This window comes from Notolepis coatsorum (assembly GCF_963971535.1).
Source record: "Notolepis coatsorum genome assembly, chromosome: 4".
In the NCBI taxonomy this organism is placed as follows: Eukaryota; Metazoa; Chordata; class Actinopteri; order Aulopiformes; family Paralepididae; genus Notolepis; species Notolepis coatsorum.
Genome location: NC_140168.1, coordinates 15,092,547 through 15,117,794, shown reverse-complemented (window position 1 = coordinate 15,117,794; position 25,248 = coordinate 15,092,547). Strand labels below are relative to the sequence as shown.

At 41.5% G+C, this 25,248-nt stretch overlaps 1 protein-coding gene across 3 annotated transcripts in view; it reads right to left on the bottom strand.

Moving 5' to 3' along the window:
* The window catches only part of sugt1 (SGT1 homolog, MIS12 kinetochore complex assembly cochaperone), a 65,329-nt gene extending 41,064 nt beyond the window's left edge, over window positions 1-24,265 (bottom strand). The window contains exons 1-9 of one of the 3 annotated variants that reach the window (XM_084313072.1): window positions 24,131-24,265; window positions 23,985-24,033; window positions 22,964-23,054; window positions 22,760-22,829; window positions 13,644-13,714; window positions 9,566-9,619; window positions 4,344-4,372; window positions 4,115-4,140; window positions 1,803-1,899 (exon numbers count right to left, since the gene is read on the bottom strand). In XM_084313072.1, the coding sequence (XP_084169198.1) occupies window positions 1,803-1,899; window positions 4,115-4,140; window positions 4,344-4,372; window positions 9,566-9,619; window positions 13,644-13,714; window positions 22,760-22,829; window positions 22,964-23,054; window positions 23,985-24,033; window positions 24,131-24,144 (501 nt within the window). In that variant the 5' untranslated portion in view covers window positions 24,145-24,265. The remainder of the gene's footprint in view (window positions 1-1,802; window positions 1,900-4,114; window positions 4,141-4,343; window positions 4,373-9,565; window positions 9,620-13,643; window positions 13,715-22,759; window positions 22,830-22,963; window positions 23,055-23,984; window positions 24,034-24,130) is intronic. The other 2 variants (XM_084313073.1, XM_084313074.1) reach the window with 2 other exon arrangements.
* Between the last annotated feature and the right edge of the window lie 983 nt (window positions 24,266-25,248).

Below are 25,248 nucleotides of genomic sequence, written 5' to 3'. Positions count from 1 at the left end.
TTCTGCAGCTTTCTCCAGAACTTGATTTATAGCCCCAAATGCATTATATTGATGATCAAATACAGTTTGGTAGCGATCGGTGCCAGATAAAAATTTCAACTGGAGGTACTTCTAGAAGTTACTACGTATGATCTGATGTTGACCGGATGGGCGGGGGGTCGTTTATAATTCCGTGGGCAACGTTATATCATTCATCTAGTGTGGGTCATATGATCATCAGAGCAGTTTATATCGAACACGGTAATAATAAACGCTGAAACTTACCCCAGTCTCCTCGGGCCGTTGGGCGATCAGCTTGGAGTAGACAGTTTTCTATTATGGGATGTTGATCTAGATGAACCATTTCCAGGTTGTATAATACTATATACGTCCAAATAACGTTGTTTATTGAGTTAGGGCGAGCGATTGATTATCCAGTGTGTCGAGATGGAGTCCTGCTAACGATCGCGAGTGCCCGGACGAAATATGGGTGAGCACTTCCTGTTTGGCGCTCACTTCCTGTTGGGCGATCTGCCGATCGGCCACCAGATGGCGCTCTTGAACAGTTAGAGAGTTGAGTGGAGCTCAGCAGTATATCTCAGGTCCCCGGAGGAGAAATATGATTTCGATCACAGATTTTTGAAATATTGATATCAAAGACGTGTTACGGCGTCTTCGGCAGAATGAGCATGGCGGGCAATGACGAGTTTCGGCGTTTACGGCGATTTAAGTGTTAATTGATATGATCAATATTAATAGACTTGAGTGCAAAAAGATTTATAGTTGAACTGACAGTCCTTTCATATTAATCTCTACCGTGTTAATTCGAGTTTAATGTATGAATCAGGAGCTGAAGAGAGCGCTGCTATTTAATATCGATACTGTAACTTATGTTATTTTTCGAAATAATAAATGGTTCATCTTGAAGATGCAAAATGTACCCTGAATCCTGGAATCACCCTTGCACACAAGGGAGGATAATTGGAAACCCTAGTCTTTCATCTTGAGTTCCTCTTATACATACATGCCTACTAAAACATGCATGAACTTATCTGTACTCTGCACAACTGCTTTCAAAGGGAGGGTTAACAATTGACTAAGTGTGATTTGGGGGGGGGTGTACCATTCCTTCAGAAACGGGGTTAAAAAGAGTTTGTTATTCGACGAGGATAAACAAAGCTGTTCCCTTGGGCTGCCTCCAGTTACCCCTCGGAGAGAGAGAGAGGGAACGAGAGAGGGGGAACGAGGAAACGGAGAGAGGGAGAGATGGAGAGAGAAAAGAGAAAGAAAGGAACGGGGCTTTGTTTGTCCCTGGAGGGCCATAGCGGCTGATCTTAGATCAGTTATGCTCTCTATCTACAGACAATTAAAAGAGGCTGGGAATCAGGGGGAAGGTAAATTGTTCTTAGACGCGTACTTGGGGGCAAAGTTAACAAGGCGCTGCTGGAGGGAGAGTAGAGTCCCGGGGGAGGGTACTGAGAGAGAGAGAGATGGAGAGATATGGAGAGAGAGAGAGAGAGAGAGAGTGAAAGATGGTGAGAGAGAGAGAGATGGAGAGAGAAAGATAGAGTGATGGAGATAGAGAGAGCACAAGAGAAAGCAAGAGAGAAATTGATGGAGAGTGCAAGTGAGAGAGTGCGAGCGAGAGAGAGAGAGCGAGCGAGCGAGAGCGAGAAACCCCGCTAATAGTTCCCCTTGAGGAAAAGCCCATGAGCTATCCTTCCCATATCTCTCAAACACACATCTCCATCTTATACAAAGCAAAAGCTTTTTTTCTACATTCAAGTGTGTGTTAGTTAGTGTGTGTGTGGCTGACTGTATACCTCTTTCTCAACGAAGCTGATGTGGACGCCATCCTTGGGGACATTTTTCAACATGATTGTGACAATGACTTGCGATTCCGTCTGGTACCAGTCGTATCTGAGAAGAGAGACACACACACACAGTCTTGTATAATAGCCGATTAATAATGTTGCAGTTAAAAGACAAGGCTCCCACTCAATGAGTCATTAACTCACAAATACACCCACAGACGCTGCGATCAGCGGAACAGATTGAGGTAGTTAAGGGCACCATGGGGTTAGTCATTATTCACATAAGGGACGCCACTTTCTGTTCGGAGATTGAACCGACGGTTTGAACCGTAATGATGTGTTCCAATGCAAAGTTGGAGGGCAGTTCGCTTCCGTTCGCTTCACAATCTGTGTCCCAGATTAATGTAACCGCGCTAAAAGCAATGAGCAGTCTTCCAAAATGTGCATTACTGGTATGTTTATAGGTGAAGTATGTAACACGAGGCGCCCGGCTCCCGACACCGTTCTGTGCCCCCTCTCCGCTCTCTCTCTCTCCGCTCTCTCGCTCTCTCTCTCTTCACTCTCTCTCTCTCTCGCTCTCTCTCTCTTCACTCTCTCTCCACTCTCTCACTCTCGCCTCTCTCTCTGCTCTCTCTCGCCGCTCTCTCTCCTGCTAGAGGAACTCGTTTGCCATTATGAATAAAAGGGTATCAGTCATTTTAGCAATCATGACGTTCTTTCACCAGAAATGATTGCCTCCATAATTGTGAGGTCTCTCTCTCTCTCTCTCTCTCTCTCTCTCTCATGCGCCAACATTAATAATTGTTTTGGGATTGCTTCCGATTTACATAAAGGTTTGAACTAATTCACACACAATTCTATTTTACGTTGGTTCCGTTCAAACTAGATTTAGGGGGGGGGGGGGGGGGCAACAGCCATAATTCACATTCAAAAAACACATGTGACTATGAATCCTATGACTGGAGCCACAAATGAGAAATAAACACATTTGGTTAACTGGGTAATAAGGTGTGTGATAGGGGTTAATACACTAAACTATAATAGTGACTTTTATAAACTATAAAAGTAGTCCGTCAGATCGTTAGCTGAGACTCAACAGCAGTGAGAAGGAGTCTGTCAGACGATTTCCCCAAAACCAAGAGACATGTGTGACGTGTCAGATATCATAGTAGCATGTTTGATCTAAAGGAGGACAATTATTTGTCCAACGGCTCAGAACTAAATGGTCCACTTCTACATGGATCAGTGCAAGGGGTGGGGGATGGGCTTCTGCATCAGCTGCTATGGGAAAGTTTCACTCAAAATGGGTATTTGGGGGGAGGTGACAACGTGACGTGGGTTGCGTCCCTAGTCCCAAATCATCCCTAGTCGCAAGTCATCCCTAGTCCCAAATCATCCCTAGTAACAAGTAGGGATGTCCGATATTATCGGCCGATATCGGCATTAAAATGTGATATCGGAAAATATCTGTATCGGTTTTCAAAAAAAATAAAAAAAAAAAATAATTTACATTTCTATAACCTTTATTTACCCAGGCAAGCAAGTAAGAACAAATTCAGATTTTATTTATTGTCAAAAGTATGCATAATGTTGTGTTAATTGCACAACAAGAGATATGTAAGGGATAAGGTCATTGTCGCAAAATAATTGACCGACAAAGTTTAAAATACCGAGCCGCCTCGGCGAGGTGTTTTAAACGTCAGTGAAGGTCAATTATTTTGCGACAATGATCGAGTATAGCTATACATTATCCCGCTTATTACATGGCTAACTTACTAACAATATACCCAATTCATTTTACATCGACTCGCAACACTGGTTCTGGCTCCGCTCGTCGCTCCGCCTTGTCATCGCCGGCAGCTTCCCCGGCAGCCGGCAGTGTCTGATTGCACTGATGTCAGTGGGCTTGATTGCGAACAGCTGTGCACAGCGGTCATTATTGTTCCACAGAGGTCCGTTATCGGTTAATATCGGACCTCTGACGCGCGCTATAGACCCTGCATATATCGGTATCGGTTGATATCGGTATCGGAAATTAAGAGTTGGACAATATCGGTATATCGGTATCGGTAAAAAAGCCAATATCGAGCATCCCTAGTAACAAGTTATCCCTAGTCATCCCTAGTCCTCCCTAGTCCCAAATCACCCCTAGTCCCAAATCATCCCTAGTAACAAGTCATCCCTAGTTTCAAGTCATCCCTAGTTTCAAGTCATCCCTAGTAACAAGTCATCCCTAGTCCCAAATCATCCCTAGTCCCAAGTCATCCCTAGTCCCAAATCCTCCCTAGTCCCAAATCATCCCTAGTCCCAAATCCACTTACTTGACGGAAGGAGCTGCCGGTGTCTGCTGGGTTATTCGATCCGTCCACACGACAGAGAGCCAATCAGAGAGAGGCGGGGTGACGGGTCGAACATACAGAGAAGACGAGAGACGGAAATCAAAGAGAGTAAGCCTTCCACTCCCCTGAAACCAGCCTCCATACACACAAGGCTGATGTTATCTACAAATGCTGAGTGCAACAGTGCCCCCATGTGGCCAGAAAAACTCACCCCGTCCATGCCGTCGTCCTGACTCTGTTCTGCAGGGGGAGAGAGAAGGACACCGCAGGTTAATACACTTAGAGATAAGAGTGGCGGTTAAATCTCTCTTTTTCAAATTAGACACTCCAATAGCTGTAAAAGCATGAGATGACGGTAGACAATCTTGCATATCAACAGAGTTGTCTGCAGATCAAACATGCAAGCTTGCGCACACAGACACACACCTCTTTGCAAGCCAGTTTGTTTATCGGTCTATCCACGCCCATTAAAAGCCCTGTGAGCCTTAGCAAGGCCTGAACACCGTTTACCAGCAAGCTATCATACATTATTCACCTTCATTAGACAAGAGAGAAACAGAGAGAGACACATGGGACGATAAGACGCGTGTTAATGTTGTCTTAATGAGGTCGTGTTTGAAGTGGGGTGGGGGGGGGGGGGGGACTGTGTGTGTGTGTGTGTGTGTGTGTGGGTGTGTGTGTGTGTGGGTGGGTGTATGTGGGTTAGGGCTGTCAAACTAATGACATTTGATTGTGAAAATGTACATTTGATTGTTAAAAAAATAATTGCTGCTTTGTTACTTGACAGACACAACGTCAATTTAATTTCACAGTGGACTGAAAATAAAATGCAGGCCTATCCCTGGAGCTGATGTGAAAAGAGACAACAACAACAACAACAACCGCATGGCAATGATGGCGATAAGATCTCCTAACCCAACTCTGGTGTGGAGAGTAGGGTTGGGTACCGTTCACATTTGAACCAATACCGGTACCTGTGAGTGTGAACCAATACCGGTACCCAACGGTACCTTTTTCAGTACTTATTTTGTCTCTAAAAATGTAATCTACCTACCTCAGTTGTAATATTTATTTTTTCAAATTTCAAATGATTTATCATCATTATTTATTTAGAACAATGTTAATATATATATATATATAATATTGCAGCGAGCGCTGTCTGCATCTAGCTTTGTAAAGTGTAACCACACTTGCGACCGTTTTCGGCTTGCCATTGCCCCGACTGCTTTGTTGTTGAATCAAGTCAAATCCTAAGTAAGCGTTGACGTGAACGTGAACATGCGGCACACTTCATAGGTTTCATTTCGCTGTAAACGAAACGTTGACGTCATCGTTTAAAAAGAAAGAAAGAAATGTATGTGGCACCGGTGGATCTCACATGAATACCTAGTGGAGAGAGTGATTTGCACTCAAAACCTCGAGACAAAGTTGAATGTGAAGTATGTCGGCTAAAGATGCCCCAAGTATTCACCACCACTAGCAACTTGAGGGCACATCTCAAAAACGTGCGTTCAAAGAGTTTGTCCAGAGTAACTCCATCCTATAGATGTAGAACAAATGAATAGATAGGAAATAGGATGGATTCGAAAAAAAATGCTCTCGTTGTCGGAAGTTGTGTACCATGATTATATATGGTGATGTTTTCATTATTCTTCATTAGCTGAATCAAGCTACCGTTCTCTTGTTCAGAGCATCAGGGTTGTCTTAATGTTTACAAAGGTTGTTAATGGTATCAAGCTAACTGGCAGTAGCTGAGACTCATCAACAGAAGGAGTCCGTCAGATCGTTAGCTGAGACTCATCAACAGAAGGAGTCCGTCAGATCGTTAGCTGAGACTCATCAACAGAAGGAGTCGGTCAGATCGTTAGCTGAGACTCATCAACAGAAGGAGTCGGTCAGATCGTTAGCTGAGACTCATCAACAGAAGGAGTCCGTCAGATCGTTAGCAGAGACTCATCAACAGTGAGAAGGAGTCCGTCAGATCGTTAGCTGAGACTCATCAACAGAAGGAGTCCGTCAGATCGTTAGCTGAGACTCATCAACAGTGAGAAGGAGTCCGTCAGATCGTTAGCTGAGACTCATCAACAGAAGGAGTCCGTCAGATCGTTAGCTGAGACTCATCAACAGTGAGGAGGAGTCCGTCAGATCGTTAGCTGAGACTCATCAACAGAAGGAGTCCGTCAGATCGTTAGCTGAGACTCATCAACAGTGAGGAGTCCGTCAGATCGTTAGCTGAGACTCATCAACAGTGAGAAGGAGTCCGTCAGATCGTTAGCTGAGACTCATCAACAGAAGGAGTCGGTCAGATCGTTAGCTGAGACTCATCAACAGTGAGGAGTCCGTCAGATCGTTAGCTGAGACTAATCAACAGTGAGAAGGAGTCCGTCAGATCGTTAGCGGACACTCATCAACAGAAGGAGTCCGTCAGATCGTTAGCCGAGACTCATCAACAGTGAGGAGGAGTCCGTCAGATCGTTAGCTGAGACTCATCAACAGAAGGAGTCCGTCAGATCGTTAGCTGAGACTCATCAACAGAAGGAGTCCGTCAGATCGTTAGCTGAGACTCATCAACAGAAGGAGTCCGTCAGATCGTTAGCTGAGACTCATCAACAGTGAGGAGTCCGTCAGATCGTTAGCTGAGACTCATCAACAGGAGTCCGTCAGATCGTTAGCTGAGACTCATCAACAGTGAGAAGGAGTCCGTCAGATCACAACTTGCCACAGCTCTTTTATTCACATGCTTGCAGGAGGGATTAGCAGCTTAAATGTGTAACTGACAACATGTATTGATATTTTTCATTTCCCCTGCGTCACGTCGTCTCTTTTATGAACCGTTCGTAAATCCTTCTGGCATTTTCTGCTCTATATAGTGCTTCTAGCACGTGGATGTCTCGTCTTGCCGCGCGAGGTCCCTGTGGTTTGATCATTTCCCATTCCGTAGCTCAGAGCGTCTCTTCGTATCGGTCTGCCCTCTTGTGGACGTTAAGACACCGGCTCAAACCTGGTCAAATTCAGACATACAAATATCATAAATATTCAAATGAGTTCGAACTTAAGTGACAAATAATCGAACATAATTATTGGCCAATTTTGACAACCCTAGTGTGTGTGTGTGTGTGTATATTTGTGTTTAAGTGAGTGGGGGTGCTAGACGGAGGTATAAACAGGGAGGTATAAACAGCTGGTGTACATGTTGGGGGTAAACACACCGTCACTAGAAGCACATGAAAGGGAACTGAGCCCTATTGAGACAAGGGCCACTCGAGGTGTTTCTGTGGGTGAATGGATGAAGAGGTTTCTTTCAAGTTGGGGGGGGGGGGGGGGGGGGGGGGGGGGTTATCAGCACAGGTGCACATCTGTGTGTATGAACTATAAACCTGTCTGTGTGTATGTACCATCTGCCTGTCTGTGTGTATGTACTATCTGCCTGTCTGTGTGTATGTACTATCTGCCTGTCTGTGTGTATAATGTACTGGGGGTGTAACAATGCATTGAAATGCATCGATCCTAATGTGACGATTCAACTGCATCGATTTGAAAATGTTAGAAGCGTCTAAATAAAATTATTATTTTCTTTTTTTCTAGTTTTTATTGACCTATAGTCCCATTCATGCTGAGTGAATCAGTTCCCCCAGTCACATTTGTGTATTGAAATTTTTTTGGGGAATTAACTGATAGAAAATGTATCGAATCGTGGTCAAATGAAGAGATTTCATGATGCATTGAATCGTTGCCTGAATAATCGTAATCGAATTTAATCGTTGTGAAGTCGCATCGTTACACCCCTAGTATGTAATACATGCCTGTCTGTGTGTATGAACTACATGCCTGTCTGTGTGTATGAACTACATGCCTGTCTGTGTGTATGAACTACATGCCTGTCTGTGTGTATGTACTACATGCCTGTCTGTGTGTATGAACTACATGCCTGTCTGTGTGTATGAACTACATGCCTGTCTGTGAGTACGTACTACATGCCTGTCTGTGAGTACGTACTACATGCCTGTCTGTGTGTATGTACTATATGCCTGTCTGTCTGTGAGTACGTACTACATGCCTGTCTGTGTGTATGTACTACATGCCTGTCTGTGAGCCACTGTATGAGGAACGCCTGTATGAGGACGTCTCCACATCAGCAGTGTGTAAACTCTGATGAGTGATTGGGCTTCTGGGAGACGCGTGTACAAGCGCTGAGTGAAGCGTGTGCTTGTTTACTTGAGATGATCAAAGAAGCCCGGGCGTCAGCAGGGGCGGGACCCAGACGGAGCCGTTTAAACCCGCCGAGACGGCACACACACACACACAGGGCGCGCTATCTGGTTACGTCTGACGCCACACGTGATGTATATTCAACAGGGTTCCCACAGACATTGCAAAATTAAATTCAAGTACTTTTCCAAGCACTATTTTTCATTTTAAAAGGGCATTTAAAAGGATACAATTCACTTTTAAATGCAATTTTCTTTATAGGAAAAAAAACCGAATCCAATATTATGGCTTAAAAGTTAAAACCAATTCGACAATTAGTTACTTTAAATAAAAAAATCAAATGTCTCGATTCAGAACAATTTTATCATGGATGAACAAAACGTTCTATGCGAATGGTTGATTTGAATTTCAAGGACTTTTTAAGCACCTTGTTAAAGGAAAACTCCTACTGCATGCACAGAGAAGAAAAAGGTATGTACTGTATGTATCTTCTTGTCTAACTCCAGGGTAGATGGCAAATAAGCTAATTTCCCCAAATGTTGGCTGTTTAAGGAATTCCAGGCCTTGGCCTTTTTTTGTAAAAGATCAATCACTTTATTAAGCACTTCAAGGACCTGTGAACCCTGCACACGTGATGTATATTAAAGTAATTTTTTGTATCCTCCATGACCATGTGTTGCATTTTGGCCCTCCACATAAAAAGGTTTGGGCATCCCTGGTTTAGGTATAATATAATAGAATTGATAGAACTGAGTGTTTAGAAGGTGGTTATTATGGTTCAGCATATAAGAGCAGAAACAAAGGGTTAATGTTATACGTAGCTGGTAGGGGTGTAAAGGTACACGTATCCGTACCGAACCGTTTCAGTGTGTACCGTACCGAATGGCTGTGTAGTGTACCGAACTAATACAACAGTATGTTAACCACTAACGACCTCCCACCGGGGGCTGTTTTTTTCCACAATCTAATATAATTATTATTATTATTTTAAGATTTACAAGTCGATTAATTTCAATATAGAATATTCGTTGACAGCCTTACAAGTAGAATTAGTTACTGCACACACTACAAAACCCCTGAGTGGAACATGGAAAGCCAAACTTTCCCCCACTCTACCGAAAACCCGTACCCAACCGTGACTTCAAAACCGAGGTACGTACCGTACCGTGGTTTTTGTGTACCGTTACACCCCTATTAGCTGGTGTGGAAACCTCAAGTACTTACTGTCAATCATCTCCTCACAGCGCCTGATCCAAACGTCAAAGGACTGGTTGGAACCTGGAGAGTAAAAAAAAATAATAATAATGTTAAGTACTAAACTTATTCCTTGCTTACACAATGTCATACAACAGTTAGTCCCAAACACATGCTGTGATTGGACAAGAGAAATTCCACGAGCAATATGGTGCCAACATCTGATTGGCCACGAAGATAATCTATCAAAAGCTACTCATAATCTAGGAGAAAGAATAAGGGATATAAAATAAGGCTTGCACCACATCACTGAGAACTCACTCAGACATTTTGGAGAAGCGGGAGGATTTGTAAGACGTCAAAATGAGGCGCCAGTAGGGCTGGGAATCGAAATTCAATACTTTTATGGTATTGATCAAATTGCTTCAATACTATAGAGTATTGAAAAATGCTGTGGTGGTAACGAAACGAAGACGGTTCTGTAGTGTGATAGTAAAGGGTTAACCGTCTGTAGTGTGGTAGTGAAAGGGTTAACCCTTTGTCATGTGGCAGTGAAAGGGTTAAACTGTATTGTCACAGTGAAAGGGTTAACAATTTGGTAGTGTGTGGCAGTGAAAGGGTTAAGCAGAGAGAGTGTTGAAAAGAACAGTCTATTCTTACTTCTGACCTGTATATCACGCGTCAAGTGTCAACATTGTAGTTAGCAAGACTAAAATCGGTAGCCAGATGGCGTTTCTCACAGAGGGAACTAATCTAGGAGGTTGAACTTTAGGCGCCAGAAAAGAGATAGCAGCCTGTGGGAGATAACCAAAGGCCGGCTCTCATGGGAGGGGGTGATAACGGGGGTAATATTATGCCAGGGAGAGAGAGGATCTCTTGGCACTTGGGTATTCAGCTTGGAGGAGAGAGTATCCACTACTCTGCTCAATGCTTTTTGTCACCATTTATGTCAATAAACCTGTGTTAACCCGTTCACTGCCACACCAAAGGGTTAACCTTTCACTACCACACTACAGAAGGTTAACCCTTTCACTACCACTATAGAAGGTTAACCTTTCACTACCACATTACAGAAGGTTAACCTTTCACTACCACACTACAGAAGGTTAACCCTTTCACTACCACACTATAGAAGGTTAACCTTTCACTACCACATTACAGAAGGTTAACCTTTCACTACCACACTACAGAAGGTTAACAGTCTGTAGTGTGGTCGTGAAAGGGTTAACCTGTTGTCGTGTGGCAGTGAAAGGGTTTACCTTCCGTAATGTCGCTGTGAAAGGGTTAACCCTTTGGTAATGTGGTAGTTATGAGGGCCGACGTTCCACTCTACTGGTTAAAGTTGCTTACTTGTGAGTAATACGTTCGTTGATAAAGAAAAATAATGTCCACAGCCGCTCCAGTGTAAAACAAAGATATCCAAATGGTTTACCGGTATTTCTCTTCCACAGCGAAGTCTTTCTTTACAGAAGTGGTCCTAAAGCTATTTTCCTAAATATTCACGTTACTACTACAAGTTAAGAAAACTGTATTTTCCCAGTCTCCAAAATCACTGCCGACTCGACACATGAAAATTCCTCCACACTGGAAAGCCGTAAATCAACTTGCCGGCTCTTTCCACAGCAAAACGGTAGGCTTGGCACCTTGGTTGAGAAATGCAGGCTTCAGTCTATGTTGTTTAGTCTATCTGTTCCGTCCTGTTCAGTCCCATTTCAAGATGCACACTGCTGCTCTAATTGTTGACTATATATAGATACACAAATGTTCTAGAATGTTTTGTTACGACATCATACGGTGACATCACACAAATGTTCTAGAATGTTTTGTTATGACATCATACAGTGACATCACAAATGTTCTAGAATGTTTTGTTATGCCATCATACGGTGACATCACAGGTTCTAGAATGTTTGGTTATGACATCACAAATGTTCTAGAATGTTTTGTTATGACATCATACAGTGACATCACAAATGTTCTAGAATGTTCTATTATGACAAATAAGAAGGTTCAATGATTTTATCTAAATCCAATCAATATTCCTAATGCCGCTTCAATGTAACTATGTAAGGTTATAAACATAAACATTCATATAATACAATAACCTAAATATATAGCTTTGACTCCTACAGTAGTGAAAGGGTTAAACACAACTGTATTTTCCCAGTCTCCAAAATCACAGCCGACTCGACACATGGAAATTCCTCCACACTGGAAAGCCGTAAATCAACTTGCCGGCTCTTTCCACAGCAAAACGGTAGGCTTGGCACCTTGGTTGAGAAATGCAGGCTTCAGTCTATGTTGTTTAGTCTATCTGTTCCGTCATGTTCAGTCCTGTTTCAAGATGCACACTGCTGCTCTTCTTCTTCTTTTGAATTTCCGGCAGAGTAGACGCATCGTGGCGTATTACTGCCCTCCGCACTTCTTTTGATGATCTCTTCTTCTTCTTCTTCTTCTTCTTCTTTCTTGGCGTATTTCTTCCCTCCTCATTTCTTATACTACACTAGTGGTGTTCCATCTTTAGGCCTCTTCAACTCACACTTTCTCCTTCTTCTCTGCTCCTCTTGCCTGTCCAATACTAATACATACACTAACGCTATATCCTCTGGTACAACTCTGAAGCATGCAGAAATGTCAGCACTGCCTCTGTGATCAACTGGTGGTTCTCATTATCCATGCCAAAGAATGATTTAAGAGAGAAGGAAGATACTCCCAGCTCTTCTTCTTCTTCTTCTTCTTATTTGAATTTCCGGCAGAGTAGACGCATCGTGGCGTATTACTGCCCTCCGCAATTCTTTTTATGGGCTCTTCTTCTTCTCCTTCTTCACCTTCTTTTTCTTCTTCTACTGGACCCCGTCATCAACTACATTGTCCATTGGAGTGCAGCTACTGCTGCTACTTCCTGCCTGAGCCCCCCTCCGCGGGACCCTCCTTGCCCCCTGCTATCTTATCCTGGGCTGCTTTGTCCCTCGCAGCCTTGTCCCTCGCAGCCCCCTCAGCCAATTCATTACACACCTCCTTCCAGTCCAGACCTTCCAATCCCAGATGTTGAACCGCTATCCTAACAATCATCTTCACCATCTCTGTTCTACCCTTAGCCTCTGCCATACCAGTAACTACCCCTGCCACGAAGGCCACAATACCTAATTTCTCCTCCCTTACAATGAGATCTTCTTCTTCTTCTTATTTGAATTTCCGGCAGTGTAGACGCATCGTGGCGTATTACTGCCCTCCACAATTCTTGCTTCGCCCACACTTGAGAAAGTTTACACTCCTCTTCTTCAAAACACATTTCTATCGTCTCTGTCTCCTTCTTCTCTGCTCCTCTTGTCATACAATCACAATACCAGACTTGTTGACTATATATAGATACACAAATGTTCTAGAATGTTTTGTTATGACATCATACAGTGACATCACAAAAGGTTCTAGAATGTTTGGTTATGACATCATCACAAATGTTCTAGAATGTTTTGTTATGACATCATAGAGTGACATCACAAATGTTCTAGAATGTTTGGTTATGACATCACAAATGTTCTAGAATGTTTTGTTATGACATCATACGGTGACATCACAAATGTTCTAGAATGTTTGATTATGACATCATACTGTGACATCACAAATGTTCTAGAATGTTCTATTATGACAAATAAGACGGTTCAATGATTTTATCTAAATCCAATCAATATTCCTAATGCCGTTTCAATGTAACTATGTATGGTTATACAAATAAACATTCATATAATACAATAACCTAAATATATAGCTTTGGCTCCTACAGTAGTGAAAGGGTTAAACACATTGACGGCCTGAAGAAATGATCAAATACATTTATAATTTTTATTTATTTTTTTAAATCAGACATAAGAAAAAGGAGCATGGTAAGAGACAGGATGATACAGGAAGAAGGAGCGTGGTAAGAGACAGGATGATACAGGAAGAAGGCGTGTGGTAAGAGACAGGATGATACAGGAAGAAGGAGTGTGGTAAGAGACTAGAGACACAGGGATACAGGATGAAGGGAAGAGGACAGGAGGAGGAGGAGGAGGAGGAGGGGGGGGGAGGAGTTTGGTGGTTTGGGACAGAGATGAAAGGCTGTACTCACCGTCCAGCTGCTGTCCGTGAGTGAAAGCTGCGTGTGATGACTCATACTGGTTCAGGTGGTACTCTGCTATTCTAGAGGGGGCAGCGGAGAGCACACACACAGAGTTTAGAGCTCTCGTTCAGTGGGAAGAGGGAAGGATGACTTTGTGTCACTGATATATATATAATATAAAGAATGAGAGTGTGCCTGCTTAGGTTTCTTTAAAGATTTCCCCTGAAATGTAACTGCTTTTTTCGATAGGAATGAGTAAAATGCTGTTATTTGGGATAGTTTCACACGCTTCAACCTCTCCTCAAAAGAAGGCCAGTAAATGTAAAAAAAATAATAATAATAATATTGAGTTTGACTTTTTTGTTTGTTCTTTTTTTATATACATTTATTATTTGAACGGATTAAGGCTATATATGTACTTGATGTTTGTTTGTTATGTTGCATATTTGAAATTAACTTCAATCAATCAATCAATCAAAGGAGGCCCGGTACTTTCAGGGCTGACTGGTAGCAAGGAGCCTCTGGGTAACCTTCAACGAGATTTCGCCCAAAGAAGGCACTGGAGCGCACGGGTCACGTTTTTATTATTATGAGGTGCGTAGGGCTGGGCGATATGGCCTCTAAATTATATCACGATATTTTTTGGCTCTATCACGATATATATCGCAATATTTTGACATTTCCTCTAAAAGCACTTAAAAAGGCTTGATTTAACCCTTTGATGGATACGTTCAAGCAATTATATGATGATTATAATAGTCCCTGCAACATGTCTGCCATGAAGATGCTTTCAAAAATAATTAAATGAAGTTAAAAAAATAATTAAAGAGTAGTCTAGTGACACACTAATACAGAAAAAAAATATATTAACATCCAAGACAATTTATATAAAAACTCTTGGGTGCTTTTGCACAGTACTGTTTTTTCTATCCACTTTAGCCAAAAATACACACACTGTATGGATGAGGGTTTGTGCAAAACATCATGATGTCCACGATACGTTTAAAAAGTGCATCGTTAATTAACTGTACCCGATATTTATTTAATATCGTCATATTGCCCACCCCTAGGTGCAAGGACTGACGTTTCGACGCAGCAAGACTCTTCAACAGGCAAATATGACTGATGAAGACGCTTTACTGCATTGAAACGTTAGTCTTTGCACTTTACTCGTGTGCTCCAGCGCCCTCTCAGGGTTAAAGGGTGAATAAATGAATGAAAACTTTATTTATTAACAGATTGCAGAATGGGTACAATACAGTACGGCTCAATACACACAATTGTTAAGGGGATGCAGACCAGAGAAAGATTTTTGTCTTGTTTACATCAGGGTCCCCCATTTTCAATTCATAATGACATACATGACATCATTAATTTTTTTTGACCCCTTCCCAAAAATAAACTTTTCTCAGCATAATCCATGCTGTTCTCCATACTGGACACCTGCAGCTCAGACTAGATAGCCACAAAATAATGCAAACTAAGGCAACGCTGCCATGCACCAGTCTGTACAATCCCTGAAATAAATGGTGACACCTATTTCTTTAGATTAAAATGTATTGTCATTATACAGCACAAGTACAGTACAATGAAAATAGGTTTGGCATCTAACCAGAGTGCAAATGTAACAGCAAAGTGCAATAGTAATATACAATGTACAGGTGATTAAACTGGGTATAAAATATATAAATGAGTATGTAAGTTGTAATATTAATATGTACAGTGATACAGGTATAAAGACACTATGGTAGTAAGTCATACTGGCCAGCAGCGTAACTAGTAAGAGTGGGTATGTATGTACAGATATAGATATCGAATCTACAGATATGTAACAAAGGATTATTATGTAACAAAGGCGCTATATAAATGTAATGAATTAATGAATTATTATGCAGGTATGTACAGACAGATGTGGATAGATATACAGTAAGAAGAATACATCAAAACATACGGTATATACAGCATTATTGTAATAATAAATTTATTTTATAAAGCGCTTCTCAATAACCCGAAGTCGCTGACAATAGGCAAAAAGAAAAACAAAGAAACAAAGAACCACAGAGAACAATCTGAATACACAAGAACATAGAGCCACAGTAACAGACAACCACTCTCAAAGAGCACCTATGGGAGGACTGCAATTCGAAATTGGCCCCTGTAAATGTCCAAACCCAACCCCCTCCAACCAATGTAGTTTCTTTCCCCTCAAATGTATATACTCTCTTTTTAGACTCTTTTTGTACTCATAAACAGTACAGTATATTTGTAAATGTGGTATGTCATAAATGTCTAGATGTAACGGTACTGTCTATCTGTATGTCATATGTTATGATGAATTGAAAATGGGGGACCCTGATGTAAACAAGACGAAAGTCTCTCTGGTCTGCATCCCCTTAACAATTGTGTGTATTGAGCTGTACTGTATTGTACCCATTCTGCAATCTGTTAATACAATTTTCAATCAATCAATCAAACTAAATACAGGAGCAGTCGGGAGGTTAAGTAAGGGAAACCGAGGGGGGGAGGGGGGGTGAGAGGAGAGATGGTAGGGGAGGGGAAGAGGGGGTGACAGGTTGGAGGAGGGTGGTTATGGGTAGGGGTGTAAAAAAGGTACACATATCCGTACCGAACCGTTTCAGTACTGGACCTAAGGTTCAGTACGGCTGTGTACCAAATAGGGATGCACCGATCCGACTTTTTCAGTCTTGATACCGATACCTGGGTTTGGGTATCGGCCAATACCGATTGTCCACATTTCCCCCCCCAAAAAAGTTAAAAAATAATTATTTGTATCCACGTTTTTTTTTTTATATATATTTTGTAAGAATTGTAAAGGATCACAAGTGTGTTTTTGATTTGTTGTAAACAAAGAAATTAAACTTAATTCATTCAATTAATAAACTGTATCCTCACCGTCACTGTGTGGAAGACACTGGGATCATTCTTTTGTGCAAGGCAACATCAGGCTTGACTTAAAACATTACTTTCCTAACTTAGTGAAACTAAATGTAACAAATTAACACAGATATAAATGTACTAAATGGTTATTTCTTATTTTATTTATTATATATAAAAAAAAAAATCCAGCTATTTTACTGATATAGGCGGCCGATACCAATATCAGAGCATCCCTAGTACCGAACGAATACAACGGTACGTTAACCACTAACGAATGCACATGCAGAACCTTTTTGGCGTGCAGAATTGAATTCAAAACTCGATTATTAATTTCAATATAGAATATTCGTTGACAGCCCTACAAGTACAATTAGTTACTGCACACTACATCACCCCTGAGTGGAACATAGAAAGCCAAACTTTCCCCCACTGTACCGAAAACCTGTACAGAACCGTGACTTCAAAACCGAGGTACGTAACCGAACCGTGGTTTTTGTGTACCGTTACACCCCTAGTAAGGAAGGTTAAAGGTTAAGTTAACGCAAAATGCTTTTAACTGCACACATTTTTTTTGACGCAAGATTAACGGGCTGTGATGTTTGAACCTCGGGCCGCGCCGTAGTTGAGAAATCAGGAAGCAATGGACTGACATTGCATGACAACAAACCCCTGTGAGCACTAGTATAATGGACAAAAAAGATAACATTTTTAATGGCAAGTTCAGCTTCAAAGCCAGGCCAGATGGCTCTCGACAGGACAAACGTCATTTGTATTTACTGTCGATGTGGATTTAGTTACCACCGGAGTACATCTACTCTCAAATACCACTTCTCGGCCAAGCAGACCGCCGATGCAGAGAGCCCTCGCTTGAGGCAAACCACGCTGGATAATTTGCAGAGGAGACAACACTACGAGCCGCACACTTACAACAGCGGTCGCGAAATGCAAGGCGGTTAACATTGTGGAGGACAGCGGTCTGCGTGAAATAATACGCATTGCATCCAAGACGAGCACAGTTGCGCTCACCGGAGACTATTGGACTTCACTCAGGTGAATTATCGATACTCTCATTTATACATTCTTATGTCGAAATACTTCCCAAAAGGTCAGTGAATTCCACGACTACAACACCAGAGGGAGTTCCACAAACCATGTTCAACCCAGATTCGGCTCAAACAAGGGACTAAACACATTTTGTAATTATGCCACAACAATGTTATGCCACAAAAGAATGCGAATCCCTACCCACCTTCAAAACCGCCCTCAAAGAGCACCTACGGGAGGCTGCAATTCGAAACTGGCCCGTACATGTACACCCCCCCCTCCCACCCCCTCCTAATGTACAGTTTCCTCCCCCTCTAATGTATATAGTTTCTGTTAGGATCTCTGTTAAACAGTACTGTATATTTGTATATCTTGTATGTCATAAATGTAAAAGTACTGTATATCTGTATGTCATGTATGTAATAAATGTCATGATATATATCTGTATATCTGTATGTCATTATGAATTGAAATGGGGGACCCTGATGTAAACAAGACGGAAGTCTTTCTCTGGTCTGCATCCCCTTAACAATTGTGTGTATTGAGCCGTACTGTATTGTACCCATTCTGCAATCTGTTAATAAAGTTTTCAATCAATACTATGTTTGTTTCTGACTCAAAGTGTGAGTGAGAGAGAGGGGGGGTGAGAGAGAAAGAGGGCTGGGAGAGAGAGAGAGAGAGTGTGTGTGTGTGTGTGTGTGTGTGTGTGAGAGGGGCCCTTCTGTGGGTGAATGTAACAAGTTCCTAACTTTTTCTTTCCTCTATTATTTCATGCACACTTTATTCATCGTTTTAAATTATTATTTTATTTTAAGTTATTTTGTGCATCACTCCGTTTTGAATTTGATGCAAATTTGCAATGCATGAGGGTCATCCTTTTGTGTTAACACTTTGATCGCCATGGTTAAATTCATAATTTACCATCCCTAGCCAGCTCTATTTGTCTATGGAGAAGTTCCCCTTCTTTGCAGGGCTATAACTTTTTAAATTCTATTGCTAAATTGACATTATTATGGCCCATTCAATGTCCTATATCCATTGTTCAGGGTGTAGCAACGTTATACTTTTTCATTCACATATTCATACTAAAATATGGTCTAAAGCAGTGATTCCCAACCTGGGGTCCGCCAGACCACAGATGATGAGTTTTTTTTTTTTTCAGAGAAATATTTAATTAGCATATTTGTATCATCAGAAGCACGAATAGTCTCTCCACTACAATAAAAAATAAAGATAAATAAATAAACATCTAGACATGATTTTTGAACGTTAACAGTAGGCTACCGGGTAGCCGCTAAAACGCGAATCAAATCAAATCAAATCTAAAACGCGAATCAGTTGACTGTATCACTTTCCGTAGCTAGCCTAGCACGCTAGTTAACTTTCTCGACTCGTCTGCAGTCAGCCGCCAGAGGCGAAAATGTGTGACAAACGAAAAGGAGATGACGGCAGCTCATCTGCAAAAAAAGTTAGGACCTACAGCAATCGAGAAAATTACATCACCATGGGCTTCACTGAGGGACCAGACAAACGACCTGAGTGTGTGATTTGTGGAGAAAAGTTGGCAAACTCGAGCCTGAAGCCCAGCAAGCTGAAGAGACATCAGGCGTCTAAGCACCCAGAAACCGTTGGGAAGGATCCGGACTTTTTTCGGAGGAAAGAACAGTCTCTCAAGGCGAACAAGCCTGTTGATGTTAGAGTAGCGTGGAGCAGGGGTGGCAGTGATTTACAGAAGGCTACCGAAGCCTCCTTTGAGTGTTCGCTTTTAATTGCAAAAGCAAAGAAACCGCACAATATTGGCGAGCAGCTCATCAAACCAGCCTGCATCAAAATGGTTTAGAAACTGTGCGGCCCACAGGTGGCGGATAAACTAAAATCAGTACCACTCTCGAACAATGTAGTGAAAGACCGAATTGATAAGATGTCAAGTGATTGCAGCTGTCAGAAAAGCTTAGAAAGGGTCCATTTGCCATACAACTTGATGAAACTACAACTGTCGCAAACGAGGCTGTGCTCATCGTTTATAGGGATGCACCGATATGAAAATTTGCCACCGATACCGATTGTTCAACTAACACAATCGGCCGATACCGATATTTGGGGCAAAATATTTTTTAAATATATTTTTTTTTGTAATATATATATATATATTTTTTTTTTATGAAACTACTGTATATTTGTCTTACAAATTGTGCTCACCGATATGAACATAGGCCTCTTTACTTACTTAAAAAAAGGAAACATCAAGAAATAGCACCATCTCTCTCCCAGTATGTTCTGCAGGGCTGCAGCTAGATACTAGTTCTCCCAGCATGGTCTACCTGCTGGGCTGCAGCGAGATACTATTGTCTCAACCAATGACATTTTGATTGACAGTCGATTCTGCCAATTACGTCACACACCGCTTGCACCCGCCTCTGCTGTTACCACCAATCGGCAAGCGTGTTGCATTTTTTACTCTGCTTTTGTCCGCCATTGATTTTGACGACAGAGGTTTTAGCTCCGCAGGATGACTTAAATGAGGCATAATGATTTTACTGCAACTAATGTTATAATAAAACAAAGCCTTTCTATACATGTGTCTGATTGAAAACGTTATTAACAGATTGCAGAATGGGTAAAACTCAGGGCTCTGAGCAACGGAAGGAACTGAGCTAGTATGAACGCTTGCTATGTTCGGGTAAATAATATGCTGATGTTATGAACGTGTAACACTAACTATATAACGTTAATGCCACAAAACGAATGCCTTGTTAATCATAAGTAGTAACTTTGATGCAGTAGCTTGTGTGTGTGGGGGGGACTGCCCGGACTGGGGACGGCAGCTAGTATGAACGCTTGCTACGTTCGGGTAAATAATATGCTGATGTTATGAACGTGTAACACTAACTATATAATGTTAATGCCACAAAACGAATGCCTTGTTAATCATAAGTAGTAACTTTGATGCAGTAGCTTGTGTGTGTGTGGGGGACTGCCCGGACTGGGGACGGTAGCTAGTATGAACGCTTGCTACGTTCGGGTAAATAATATGCTGATGTTATGAACGAGTAACACTAACTATATAATGTTAATGCCACAAAACGAATGCCTTGTTAATCATAAGTAGTAACTTTGATGCAGTAGCTTGTGTGTGTGTGGGGGGGACTGCCCGGACTGGGGACGGCGGGCGTTGTGCAGGTAGGTCGCGAGTGAACTTTTTTTTGTCTTGACGCTACACAAATTGATGGATATTTATCGGCTACTGCCATCGGCACATTTGAGCTTATCGGCCGATACCGATACCCGACCGATACATCGGTGCACCCCTAATCGTTTATGTGCAGTATATCGAAAATGAGGATCTGAAGCAGGACATTCTCATGTCAGTCAACCTTACTACCACCACTCGAGGTGAGGATATTTTTACTGCAGTGGATTCTTACTTCATTCAACATAAATGCAAACCGTTCACCATTAGGGCCTGATTTGAGAGGATGAATACAGGATTTGAATATTGGCCAACATTTTGAAATACATATGGTGCAAGATGAGATTTGTTGATTGAAGGCACAAGTCAAAGAAGCATAGTGGGTCTAATTATGATGCATATGCCTGTGTATAAGCAGTTTGTTATTAAAATGACAAAAAAAAAGTATTTTATGGTATTTTATTAGGAGGGGGGTCCAGGAATTTCATCAGAGATGTTTGGGGGTCCCTGGGGGAAAAAAGGTTGGGAACCCCTGGTCTAAAGTATAAGTATGTTTTTATCGTTTTCTGCAGCTTTCTCCAGAACTTGATTTATAGCCCCAAATGCATTATATTGATGATCAAATACAGTTTGGTAGCGATCGGTGCCAGATGAAAAATTTCAACTGGAGGTACTTCTAGAAGTTACTACGCATCATCTGATATTGACCGGATGGGCGGGGGGTCGTTTATAATTCCGTGGGCAACGTTATATCATTCGTCTAGTGTGGGTCATATGGTCATCAGAACAGTTTATATGGAACACGTTAGAAAATAACGCTGGATCTTACCGTATGTTCCTCGCGCCGTTGGACGATCAGCTTGGAGTAGACAGTTTTCGATTATGGGATGTTGATATAGATGAACCATTTCCAGGTTGTATAATACTATATACGTCCAAATAACGTTGTTTATTGAGTTAGGGCGAGCGATTGATTATCCAGTGTGTTGAGATGGAGTCCGGCTAACGATCGCGAGTGCCTGGACGAAATATGGATGAGCACTTCCTGTTTGGCACGCCCCTCCCTCTTGGCCGATCGGCCACCAGATGGCGCTCTTGAACCGTTAGACAGTTGAGTGGAGCTCACCAGTACATCTCATGTCTCCGGAGGAGAAATATGATTTAGATCACAGATTTTTGAAATATCTGTGACGAGTTACGGCGTCTTCGGCAGAATGAGCATGGCGAGCAAAGACGAGTTACGGCGTTCCCGGCGATTAAAGTGTTAAATGGCTGCTTAAACAAAAGAAATGGGGATGAAAAGTGTAAAGTTCAAAACACTACGGTGTTAGTAATCATTACTATGTGTAATGTTATAGTTGGTAAATTGGTATACCCATCTGTTATTTTTTTTATGATTTCAGCATTTTGTTTTACATTGCAGTTTGCACATCTTAGTTACTTGAAGATTCTGGACAGTATTTCTCATTGTGGCAATAAATAAACATGCATTTTTTGCATAAAGCAAGCATTTGTCTACTCTGATGTTGATAGGAGTATTAAAACTTGAAAAATATCCGTTTAAGGTAGATTTAGAACGGATACAAAATATGCGATTAATCACGATTAACTATGGACAATCATGCGATTAATCAGATTAAATATGAATAGATTGACAGCCTTAATATATATATATTTCAGGGCTTGTACAGACTCGAGTGTGGCCCCATTGATATTACATTGTTTTTGTAGCTAACTATTTGGAGCTGTGGGTATCTACTATCTAGTATGAAGAACAGCATGGGCCGAGCTGAGGAAGGACTCCACCCATTGCCAACAGTATTGGCGAGTAGGAAAAAAGGATAGGGGTTCAAAATTTGAACACACGTTTTTAAGTCTTTGTAAAGCTACTCAGATATCCCTTGCCGTCTTTGCATGTTGTAAGGTCAAAGCAAATAACAGATTTCTCTCATTGAAATGGAATTATTCGTGTTCACACAATACCATCACCTACCCTGTTCTCATGAAGGCAAGAGGAAGGCTGGGTTTTAGCTGCTGGGCTCTTTTGGCATCGTCAACAGCACCTGTATTGACATGGAGAAAGATACACCCTCTGACTCTTGTCAAGACTGAAATGTAAAAACGTATTTTCTCAGACACTTGTGACATTTACGCCTCTGTGGAGAATCAGGCTTAGGTCTGAAATCGAGAGACTTACAGCTGTAGTTTTTGAGTAAAAGGTGGGCGTAAGCGCGTTGGCAAAACCACTCAGCGTTGTCAGGGTCTCCCTGCAAGGCCTCGTTCAACTCCTGTAAGAAAACAACAGGATGTAACAAAACCATACATGTTGGGACAACATGGGCGGTTACCACAGAATTGCATTCATGGTATATTCTCTTTACTGATACAGTGTTTAACATAGGTCCTCCTTACACATAACTGAACAGCAATGAAAAGGTCCAAATACCACATACAGAGTGTTAATGTATCACCACCACAGGCCTGTCTGATACTGTGGTGGGACGTCACAAAGAAACCTATGTGGGGAAACACTGCAATAATAAGATCGATGATTTGATGATAGAACTAGAAGCTGTTTGGAAACTGGATGCCGGTCAGTGCAATGCATTATTAACTAACAGAACAGCAGTGTTGAGTTCCTTAGAGAAGAAAGATGACATGTCTGTCATTGGCAGGTGTGAACGGTTTGATTGAATGATTGAAAACTTTATTAACAGATTGCAGAATGGGTACAGTTACAGTACGGCTCAATACATACAAATTTTAAGGGTATGCAGACCAGAGAAAGACTTTGTCTTGTTTACATCAGGGTCCCCCATTTTCAATTCATCATAGTATCATTTAACCATACTGGGACCAGCCAACGTTTCACTTTATTATGGCAATAGCTGCATATGGCTACAAGTACAAAACGCTTACTGTCAAACGTTAGCCTAGCTAGTCTAGTATTTCAGTTAACATAACACTTATGATGCTGCCCCTCACTCGATTATGCTGCCCCTCACTCGATTATTAACAGTGATGCTAGGCTAGCTAACTGTTAGAGATAAGTTAGCTAACTTAGCTAGCCAACGTTAGCCAACCGTTGTGTCATCATAACTGTATAAAACAAACACGTTAAATGGGGTTAAACTAATCACGAGTGGCATCTTCTTGACATCTAGCCACCAGAACCACGGCTAACTGGGTGAGCTAACGCAGCTAACGCTAGTGTTTACCTCCAGAGCTTTCTGTGGCTCCTCGTCAATGAAGCTGTCGGGGAAACTGCTAAAAGGAAACACACAAAAACAAGAGCCACCGTTAACCCACTGCGTTGAAACAAACGTATTAACAAGTGTTCATTTTAATATTTAGATTAACTTGCCGTTCGGTAGCCATGGGTTATTAGTATTACTGTGGTGTTCAGTGAGCTTCTTGGAGGAGCAGGAAAGTTCTAGAGATGAGGAGGTTTTTTAGGAACCGGGCCGCCTGCCTTGCTGTCAACAGTGCCTCCACCACCACACGACACACTACTCAGTGCAATGCTGCCACCCACTGGCCCGGAGGGGAACATATAGGAAACTGTGTGTAGTAGTGCCTTTTTTGGTTGAAACAAATAAATACAAACAAATGTAGAGAAAGTAAAGAAGACGACTGTTGAACAATAATCCAGAACTATTTTATTGCACTGTAAAATATATATATATATATTTTTTAATCTATTCTATTCTACAATTTTATTGCACTGCACTATTTTACTCTGTCTATTTTTATCTTACTCTTTTTATTGTTGTCTATTTAAAACTGGATCAAACCATAAACAAGGTGGCCTGTTGGGATATTAGATCCTAATGTGAAAACCTGTGATTTTATATGTCTGCTCTTTATGTGCTCACTTTATGCCTTTGTCTTTTTTCTGTTGTGAAGCACTTTGAGCTGCAGTTTCTGTATATAGAAATAAAGTTTATTATTATTATTACTTCAGTTAAAAAATATTCCTTGATTGAAATATCTGTCTTGTCAAAAGCATGAATTTACATGCTATGATTTGATTTCTTTTTTGTCCTTTTTGCATAGTTTGTAGTATTTTTCTATGGTGGAATATTTCCAAAGGTTACAAAGACAGCATTGGTGAACTAGTACACGCATACACACACACACAAATTAACAGAATATGAAGGGTACACTTTTAAAATTCGAATTTGGTGAACTATTAGGCTTCAAAATCAATTGGCCCAGATAGGCTTGTCTACCGCTTAATGAATTGGCCAGAACGGTGGACCTACTGGCGGACCTCCCCATAGTTGAACAATTTAAATACCTAGGCATCGAGATTTTTCCCACCCTGAGTCAGACAGTTAAGACACAATTATACAGGCACATATAACAAAATACTTCAGGATCTCAATAGATGGTCGAGCCTCCCCAACTCGCTACAAGCCCGAGCAATGACCATTCATAATAAAATGAACGTACTGCCCAGAATAAACTTTGTTAGCTCAA